The 10849-nt window shown below is 42.1% G+C and overlaps 1 protein-coding gene across 1 annotated transcript in view; it reads left to right on the plus strand.

Moving 5' to 3' along the window:
- The window catches only part of zcchc14 (zinc finger, CCHC domain containing 14), a 41200-nt gene extending 30706 nt beyond the window's left edge, over positions 1-10494 (plus strand). The window contains exons 12-14 of the mRNA XM_047388451.1: positions 5308-5448; positions 5652-6761; positions 8842-10494. Of these exons, the coding sequence (XP_047244407.1) occupies positions 5308-5448; positions 5652-6761; positions 8842-8897 (1307 nt within the window). The 3' untranslated portion in view covers positions 8898-10494. The remainder of the gene's footprint in view (positions 1-5307; positions 5449-5651; positions 6762-8841) is intronic.
- The last annotated feature ends 355 nt before the right edge of the window (positions 10495-10849 follow it).

Genomic DNA, 10849 nt, shown 5'->3' on the forward strand with positions numbered 1-10849 from the left:
TTATAAAAAATGAGATTATATTTAAAAAGTTGAGAATATTTCTGATGAATATTTTTACCTTATTTTTTGGGATATTTTCTGAATTTTTGAATTTGAGTCAGTTGTTAAATGACAATTTACAATGTTTTTGTTGAAAAAGCCTTTAATGTAGGAATATATATATATATAGATATATATACATATATACACACTCACTGGCCACTTTATTAGGTACACCTGTCCAGCTGCTCGTTAACGTAAATTTCTAATCAGCCAATCACATGGCAGCAACTCAATACATTTAGACATGTAGACATGGTCAAGATGACTGGTGCAGTTCAGAGCATCAGAATGGGGTAGAAAGGTGATTTAAGTGACTTTGAACATGGCATGGTTGTTGGTGCCAGACGGGCTGGTCTGAGTATTTCTGAAACTGCTGATCTACTGGGATTTTCACGCACTACCATCTCTAGGGTTTACAGAGAATGATCCGAAAAAGAGAAAATATCCAGTGAGCGGCAGTTCTGTGGGCGCAAATGCCTTGTCGATGCCAGAGGTCAGAGGAGAATGGCCAGACTGGTTCCAGCTGATAGAAAGGCAACAGTAACTCAAATAACCACTCGTTACAACCAAGGCATGCAGAAGAGCATCTCTGAACACACAACACGTCGAACCTTGAGGCAGATGGGCTACAGCAGCAGATGACCACACTGGGGGCCTCTTCTGTCAGCTAAGAACAGGAAACTGAGGCTACAATTCACACAGGCTCATCAAAATTGGACAACAGAAGATGGAAAAACGCTGGCTGGTCTGATGAGTCTTGATTTCTGCTGCGACATTCGGATGGTAGGGTCAGAATTTGGCATCAGCAACATGAAAGCATGGATCCATCCTGCCTTATATCAACGGTTCAGGCTGGTAGTGGTGGTGTAATGGTGTGGGGGATATTTTCTTGGCACACTTTGGGCCCCTGAGCATCATGTCAATGCCACAGCCTACCTGAGTATTGTTGCTGACCATGTCCATCCCTTTATGACCACAGTGTATCCATCTTCTGATGGTTACTTCCAGCAGGATAACGTGCCATGTCATAAAGCACGAATCATCTCAGACTGGTTTCTTGAACATGACAACGAGTTCACTGGACTCAAATGGCCTCCAGTCACCAGATCTCAATCCAATAGAGCACCTTTGGGTTGTGGTGGAACGGGAGATTCGCATATACATACACTGCTCAAAAAATAAAGGGAACACTTAAACAACACAATATAACTCCAAGTAAATCAAACTTCAGTGAAATCAAACTGTCCACTTATGAAGCAACACTGATTGACAATCAGTTTCACATCTGTTGTTCAAATGAAATAGACAACAAAGGGAAATCTTTGGCGATTAGCAAGACTCACTCAATAAAGGAGTGGTTCTGCAGGTGGGGACCACAGACCACTTCTCAGTACCGATGCTTTCTGGCTGATGTTTTGGTCACTTTTGAATGTTGGTGGTGCTTTCACACTCGTGGTAGCATGAGACGGACTCTACAACCCACACAAGTGGCTCAGGTAGTGCAGCTCATCCAGGATGGCACATCAATGCGAGCTGTGGCAAGAAGGTTTGCTGTGTCTGTCAGCGTAGTGTCCAGAGCCTGGAGGCGCTACCAGGAGACAGGCCAGTACACCAGGAGACGTGGAGGAGGCCGTAGGAGGACAACAATCCAGCAGCAGGACCGCTACTTCCACCTTTGTGCAAGGAGGAACAGGAGGAGCACTGTCAGACCCCTGCAAAAAGACCTCCAGCAGGCCACAAATGTGCATGTGTCTGCACAAACGGTTAGAAACCGACTCCATGAGGATGGTATGAGGTCCTGACGTCCACAAATGGGGGTTGTGCTCACAGCCCAACACCGTGCAGGACGCTTGGTATTTGCCAGAGAACACCAGGATTGGCAAATTCACCACTGGCGCCCTGTGCTCTTCACAGATGAAAGCAGGTTCACACTGAGCACAAGTGACAGACGTGACAGAGCCTGGAGACACCGTGGAGAACAATCTGCTGCCTGCAACATCCTTCAGCATGACCGGTTTGGCAGTGAGTCAGTAATGGTGTGGGGTGACATTTCTTTGGAGGGCAGCCCTCCATGTGCTCGCCAGAGGTAGCCTGACTGCCATTAGGTACCGAGATGAGATCCTCAGACCCCTTGTGAGACCATATGCTGGTGTGGTTGGTCCTGGTTCCTCCTAATGCAGGACAATGCTAGACCTCATGTGGCTGGAGTGTGTCAGCAGTTCCTGCAAGATGAAGACATTGAAGCTATGGACTGGCCCACCTGTTCCCCAGACCTGAATCTGATTGAGCACATCTGGGACATCATGTCTCGCTCCATCCACCAACGTCACGTTGCACCACAGACTGTCCAGGAGTTGGTGGATGCTTTAGTCCAGGTCTGGGAGGAGATCCCTCAGGAGACCATCCGCCGTCTCATCAGGAGCATGTCCAGGCGTTGTAGGGAGGTCATACAGGCACGTGGAGGTCACACACAATACTGAGCCTCATTTTGACTTGTTTTAAGGACATTACATCAAAGTTGGATCAGCCTCTAGTGTTTTTCCACTTTCATTTTGTGTGTGACTCCAAATCCAGGCCTCCATTAGTTAATAAATTTGATTTCCATTGATGATTTTTGTATGATTTTGTTGTCAGAATATTCAACTTTGTACAGAACAAAGTATTCAATGAAAATATTTCATTCATTCAGATCTAGGATGTGTTATTTGAGTGTTCCCTTTATTTTTTTGAGCAGTGTATATTGGTCAAGACATGGTCTTCTGAGTATATTTGGGGAATTTTATGGGGATATAGGGATTTATGAATTGGGTTGGTACTCCCAGTATTGTTGTAATGATTTTTTGGTTGAACAGCCATTAAATGTAAGGGTATTGGGATGGGTTTATGTTTCCCAGATATAGACATGGTAATCTTAACAATATTGTGGGAATTTTATGATATAGACGGAATTTTAATGACATGTTAAAACTATTTTCAACACCACCTGTAGGCAAAGTGCATCATAATGGCTAAAGCTTTCAGGAGTGAGTGATATCGTGCAGATTACCTACTGATGTGGGTGAGCTGGTTACATGAGAGGAGGCGGGACACTGGGAGGGAATGTGGGCTGGCAGGGGGCGGACTTGATGGGGACGACTTGGACCCCATTCATAACTGCCTGCTTATCTAGTCTTAATTGATGTTATAGACTGTTTATTGTATTTCTACTGATTGCAATTCTTATCCCTGTTTTGATCAATTGACTCTTCAGAAAGAAGAAAGATTTTAACCCCTGATTAAACCATAAAACTCTAAGGGAGATCTTGGAGGTATATATTATTTATTAGGGTCTCATAACCACATTATGAGCTGTTTATAGAAATTACTTTAAATCGTCAGCCATGATAGCAGATATAAAACGTCACCAAGGTAAGTAGAAATTGAAGCATTGTGGGTATGAAGCGTCTTTTGGCAGGTGGCTCCTTTACATTCCCGGTAAATTCTGGTAAGAAACGACCAAAACTGCAAGAGAAATGCCGAAAGGGGCAAAAAGGTAACAGTGGTGACACTTAAAGTAAGCTTTCTGTTTTTTTTCTTTGAATTATTATAAAAATAAAGTCAGGGAAACTAAAAGAGGGGGAGCTGATGTTAAAAGGAAATTAAACTTTGTGTTTGGTCGCCAATTTCTTTGTTGTATCGTTGCTTCTTGGCAAGAAATTGAGGCACATTTGTAAAGAAATGCATTTGGGGTTTGAGGAGGGGAGCTGAGTTTGTTGGTTGTGAAAAATCCTCTCTGCTAATGCCAAACAGCTTTTGGTGGAGGCAGTGTGATGGTGTGGGCCGGTAGCTCACTTACTGGAAAACCAAGGCTTGTCAGCATTGGAAGAAACCTCAACGCTGAGAGATATTGAGCTGAATTTCTCCAACCAGTGGAAATATCATATTGCTACTCTGCTCTAAGATGTAAACCCACAGTATGGAATTCATCAGTCTACCTCCTGAACCTGGGAGTGGAGAGCATCACCCACCTGCACTCCTGACCTCAACTATATTGAACCCCTGTGGGATCAGGTTGAACGTGCTGCTCATGCCAAAGTGACCAACACACCCACAGTGACTGACTTGTGAAAAATGCTAGCTGACGAATGGGACAGCATCCCACAGCAACGTGTGACCAGCATGGGGAGGAGGTACCAGTTACCACTCTGTATGGAGGCCCCCTTCTGTTAAATGGATAAATTGCTAAACCTCCAAAATGTTTTGTTTCCTGAAAATTCAATTATCCAGTCCAATAAACAGCAAACGAGCAGAATAACTTGTCGTCATTAACAGAGAGGATTTGGTTTTTTTTTGAGCAGGAACCATCCTTTTTTACTCGCAAATGTGGAACCATTTAATGGGAAATAAAGAAGCTTTTGAAAAGTATAAGATTTATTGCCAAGAAACATCTTCACAATCCAGAAGGAATCAACACAGAATTTAAAATTTAGCATTCCATGTTCATGTTTATTCGTGGATTCACAGCTTTTTACTAATTGGCATCTGAATCTGGCTTTATTGCATAATAGTGGATGTGAACTGGTTCTGTTTTTCTTGTACACTGCCTTAAGAGGACTAATCTGGTAAACTGGTACCAGAAATATAAACTTGAATGAACTGAACCCAAAATGTTCAGTTCCATCCAGTTCAGGGCCAATTCGAATTATTGTTGAATCAGTTGGACAATGCTGCAGATTATTAAACATGAATTGTTTGTATAATGTGTGATGTTCTGAGATACACAGTCTGGTTTATTAAACAGAAATATCAGAGCGATGTGTTTACACCTCGAAGCCTCTTCTCAGTAACCCGAAGAATGTCCGTGTTAGACTTGATTCATCAAAAAATGCACTCACCAGGTTAGAAGTTTCAAAAAGTAGACATTTGAATTGGCCTTGAAAACTGAAATCTGTGCATATCTAACTGCTGCATTATTTAAAAAGAAGCAGATTTGCAAGCATTTGGACTTATTTTGTATATAAAGTGCATAAGAAGAATTAATTTCCTCTAAAACGTTTGCGTTTACTCTCGGAGCTTGATTGATTCTGTAACATCCTGACAACCTGTTCAGTACCTAAATGAGGGGTTTAGCAGAACTGATGTGAATTGACTTTAAACCAGTGCAGCATTTTAGGATGTGAAAAATTTAGTGTGAAAGTCAAAGGTTTTCTCCGCAGTGTCCTGAAAAAGTAGAATATTCTGTTCAACAGCAATCGTCCAAACTTAAATTCCTTAACTGTCATGCAGGGGAGCTGCAGGTGGAGGTGGATGGAGTACCACATCATCTGATGTCCACAGACAGAAGCTCATCCTCTGGATACTCCTGCTCCTCTTGGATGCCCCTCTGCTGTGACTCAGCCTTTGACAGGACCAGAGACGTTCTGGGGCGTAAGTTATTTCACAGAACTACTAAAATACTCCAGATTCATGCAGATGAAATCATTTAGGAGTGGGACGGATCAGCTGAGTTTTACTTGATCGGATTTCCACTCGGGTGTCCAGAAAACCCTTCAGTCAATGACACATGTTGAGATGTTTCTGACAGATGTATGGATTAAATCCAACTCTGAACACACCATGCTGTGGTTTAGGTGTTTCAGGTTCGAACCCACTCAGTGGTACAGAGAAGGACCGCTTCATCTTGAACTCCAGTTGTACCATGGGTTCGGGTCGTCCCACAGCCCAAGTTCTTCCCGTCCAGACTGATCCAGCTCCTCCTCACCTGCCTTCCTGCTCTTCCCATTTACCCTTCAACCTCCTTCAGACTCTCTACCAACCGCAGCCCAGTTACCCTCAGTCTGTCCCAAACCCAACACGCATACGGTCCTCCCCACGTAAACCCCGTCCCTCTCCGCTTTGCACTGATGACAGGACTAAGCCACTGGCTGTGATTGCAGTCGGAGCAGGTTCCAGTTTAGGGTCTGGAGTAGGGGTGGCGGCCAGGCTGGAGAACCAGTTTACTGGTCTCAGCATAGATGGTTCCCCTGGACCTCAGGAGGCTGCAGTTTGTCGTAGGCGGACTGGGGGTGCCGTGGGTCTGATGGTGGAAACCAGCTCTGCTCTGACCTCCACCTCCAACAGCCTCCACCATGTCTCCCAGCCGCCCCTGCTCTTCCACCTCTCCTCCTCTCCAACAGGATATCACATCTGCCCCCCCACCTCATCCTCCTGCACCTCCTCCATGTCCATCAACCCAACTGCTGCAGGCCCCGGGAACCCTTACTACCAGCCTAAATCCAGCCCCGCCCCGCCCACCTCCGGTGCCCCCTCTACGGATCAGAGTTTAGCTCACAACGCCTCCATGTGTGTTTGCAGCTCCTGTGGTTGCCATGGTAATTGCAGCCCCTATGGAGCGTTGCCGGGATACGCAGCCACTGGTTACCTGCAGCCATTCTCAGCTGGACCTTCCGTGTTCACACTGGGACCCCTGCTCCACCTCAGTCCGCTCATCGCCTCTTCCAGTGCCACCAGCCCCGGAGCCCCGCACTTCTCATACCCCATGATGGTCCCGCCTTCACTCTACCCGCAGAGTGTCACGTGTCATGACCAGCAGCAGGGCTTTGGGTTCTATCAGCCACATGGCACTGTGGGAAATGGAGGCCAGAAACGGGCAGCAGGGAAGATGTCCTGCTATAACTGTGGTGGCGGCGGACATCGAGCGGAGGACTGCAAACAGCCGCAGATGGATTCAGTGCCGCAGGGTGAGACAGTGAGCTCAGTCATCATTGCAGAAAACAGATTTTAACTCAAAATGAGCCATTTAGACAAGGATTTAGGGTTTTAATTTAATGATTAGAGATTTTACAATTTCATTTTTATACTAGTTTTTTTCCCTATTAATAATAGAGAATTCAGTTATGAGGCTTAATTAGGTCTGAATCACCTCATTCAGCTTAGAAAAGAAAATCAAGTATGCAAGAAGTAAAATTTTAATAAAAAACAAAATTACAATTCTTCACAGTTTACAATTAAAAACTGTAATCACCACATTAGGTGCTATCAGACCTTTATACATAAATAAAGATATGTGTGAATCTTTTTTTATTTAAGAATTAATATGTTAGGAATAACAGACAGGCTGATCAGCAAAAACTTTCATTTGCGTTCTTAAATGAAGTCCTTAAACAGACAAAATGCCCACCCAAGATAAAATGTTTTCATTTATTAACTGTAAATTCTGTGTATAAAACCAGTACAGTTTAAGCTGCTCACACAGTTTGGGTTACAGTGAGCTCTGTTGTGGGTTATATTATTTGAACTATGCACAGAATGTATGATATAATATTATATATGAGAAAAAAATCATCACACCATTAGCTTAGCCCAGTTTTTCTTATCTTGGAACATCATATTTTAGCTTGTCTGTATAATCTTTTTTATCTTTGCTTGCCTTACATTATCAGGTCTTGTCTTGGCTTACCTTAGCTTAGCTTTCTCCATCTTTGCTTATCAAGACAAATTAGTTTATGATATGTTACTTATGTTAGCTCGCCTTACCTTAACTTTTTGAGCTTGTTTTTCTTTGGCTTCCCGAAATTTTTCTTTTTTTTATCTTAGCTTTGTGTAGTTTAGATTGCCTTATCTTCCTTTATCTTAGTTTTCTTGTCTTGGTTTAGTGTAGTTTAGTTTGCAATGGTCTCCCTTAGCTTTTTCAGACCAGCTGGCCTAGCTTAGCCTAGTTTAGCCAGTTTTGTTTATCATATAGTTTATTATTAGCTTGCCATAGCTTTAGCTTCTCTTAGCTTTCCTTGTTATAGCTTGCCTTTAATTTGCTTATTTTAGCTTGCATTAGATGGGCACCATTTCATTGTTTTTAGCTTGCCTTAGCTTAGGGTGTTCTATGTAGTCTTTTTTTATCGTTGCTTGCCTTATTTTCTTATGCCCTACCTTGGCTAGGCTTGTCTTAGCTTCTTTTAGCTAAGCTTTCTTTTTCTTTGCTCATCTGGGCAAATGTGGTTTAGAATATTTGACTTATTTTAGTTTGCCTCACCTGAGCTCATTTTAGCTCCTCTTTGCTTGGCTTCCCTAAATTATTCTTAGCTTGTCTTGTGCAATTTTAGTTTATCTTTTCTTGCTAGTTGTACTTTTTCCACCATAATCTCAGTTTGCCTCATCTTGTTTTATCCTAGCTTGATTTGGTTTAGCTGAGCACTTTGACAACTGATTATTTATAGTATTGTTTTACATTCTATTCATTGTCTGTCATAAGCAATATAATATTACAATATATAATTCCAATAAATATGAAACCTACTAGCAGGAAGTGACTAGGAGTTGCTTTGGTTTCATTGTTGGTCACATAATAAGACATTGGTCCAAACATAGATCAGAACCAAAACTAAGAGTCAAGTTGTTTTTTTTAGTGCATAATATACATTTAGGTGTTTTTATGACCATTTATCTTCATAATTCATGAAAATACATACTGCAACTAAAAATTAATTAATGTGCCATGGTTTAAGTACATGAGTGCAAAATAGTTTGTTTACAGGGACAAAACTGAACTATGAATGGACTAAATGGCAATGCGTAGGTAGCACAAAGTGGCAAAGGGACAAATTAGCCCAGAACCTTTTTATCACTAATGTTTTGGAGCAGTTTTTGTGTTACGTTTAGCCTTAACAACCTACAGCAATCACAGGCAAAGGAAAACGTTGAAAGTTCTTCAGAGAGCCTTGAGAACTACTGATCAAGACCAGTTTAAAAGGGATTTTGCAGCATTGGATCTCAGACTTAGACATTTGCAAACAGTCTAATCTCTTTCTCTACTGCATTTTTCAGGAACATTTCGGCTGAAGTTCGCTCCTCACTCTCAGAGTAAGGACTCAGGGGACTAAACCATCAAGAGACAGGGATGTTTGAACTGTCAAACTGCTGAGAAGGCTTTTACCTGACGTTGCTGCAAAGAACAAGGGACAATTTGGCGAGCCTCTCATCATTCCTTCAGCACTGCTTATGGAGAGATGAGAGGAGGACACAACAGAAGAGATTTTCCATCGTCAGGGTCACTCAGCTTTGATATGATCTCCTCAGATACAGGCAGGAGCTTCAGAACTCGATTAACTCTATAGGAAGACCTATGGGTCTTCCTCACCATAGTCTCAGAGGCAAGTTCTCAGCCAAACCTTGAAGTATTTAAAGTTGTCTGGATGGCTCACAAACCAAAGGCAGTTCCCTTTCTAAAATCTCTCTCTGGGTTTTCAGTTTTTGGATTCTGTAATTTCAGTATTGTCCTTCATCTTACAGCTCATCTTTGCCCTAAAATAAGCTTTTAGTTGGCCACTTTTCACACAAACAAGACAACATTATACTGAAAAGAGATTTTTAAGGTCGATCCAACTCAACGAGGTATTCGGGTGACGACTATTTTATTACTTCCAATAAAATTCTTTAAAGTTTTAAAACAGTAGTTGGATCAACATTTGTGTGGACATTACAGCCATGACACATCAGGTTTGAATGCATCCAGTTTAACTTTGATCAGAGGGTGAACTGGAAGCTTCCATCTGCAGAAGTTTGTGCAGTTGAAACATGATGGATGGACAGATTGATCAATGCCATGATAAAATCTGTAATAAGCACACAGCGTAAGATTAGAAGTGCTCACTTTCAGCAGCAGTAAACAGCGTCTTATTTCTCTGTACAGTAAGAATTGTTGTGCGCCTTTCCATGGCCTGAAAAGTTCACCTCTGCAGCCTCTTCATCTCAGAGCTGAGCTGAAGGCAGGATCAGTGTGTGTGACGTTTACATTGACGTGCTGAAACATTTCAAAGTGCCAACTTTCTCCATATTCCTTTTTTCTCTCACTTTTTAAAATATTGACAGGAGTCTTCGTAACCTGAGTTTCGCTACGTTTCAGAAAGTAACGATGCTCAGGTTTCTCTTGTCTGTGTGCGAAGATGGGCCAGGATTCTGGGCAGGACCCCGATAAGCTCTGCAGACAGAAGGTCCGTCATGCGATCCCTGTCTCTGCACCCCCGGAGGGCGCAGAGCAGGGAAAAGAACTTACTTAAAGTACTAAACGTCCAGTATGTGGAATAACTTCTGCCTGAAATGAATAAAAAGTCTTTTTACTTTTTAATTCAAGAAGTGTTTTCGGGCTCCGAAGATTGTATAATAGAACAAATTTTAAGATTCTGGTTTTGTAGATTCAAACCAGCGTATTTGGGGAATCTCTGAAACTTTTAGCGTTTTTGCTTTTGTTGGGTTTTGTTTGTTTGTTGGGCAGCAGAGCTCAGTAAACTGCTGCTCCAGCATGCACGTTTATCTGATGTTACCTTTTAAGAGATTTCATTTGCAAACGTTGCAGCAGTTTGTCAGAACCTCAGTTGTCTGGAGTTCAGATTTTATATTAATAGAAAATATTTTAAAAACTGAACATTATGATATTTGAGGAAAGATGTTTAAATAAAAGATAGTTTTGGTTCAATCTTTCAGGATGTTGTGTTTCTTTATTAGAGTAATATGAAACATTGTAACCCACAATGATTCAACGGGTTAGGGTTGTGCCTTCAACATTAACACCTGCCTTCGGCATCAGGACAGCACTTAGTCTTAACTCACATACCAGAGTTCTGGTTCATCTGTTCTTCCACAGGTTTCTGAAGGATTAACGCCAAATGTTTTAGAAGATCCTGCTGAAAGACCCAATGTTAAACCATTTTCTGTCTGAGGCCAACAATTTTCTATTTGAAATGTTTCGGTATTTAAGAGAGTTTACGATACCATTCTTTTCAACAAGATTCCTAAGGCTTTTAGAAAAACAATAAAGGTCCAGAGCATCATGAGT

The sequence above is a fragment of the Girardinichthys multiradiatus genome, chromosome 2 (genome assembly GCF_021462225.1).
Source record: "Girardinichthys multiradiatus isolate DD_20200921_A chromosome 2, DD_fGirMul_XY1, whole genome shotgun sequence".
Lineage (NCBI taxonomy): Eukaryota > Metazoa > Chordata > Actinopteri > Cyprinodontiformes > Goodeidae > Girardinichthys > Girardinichthys multiradiatus.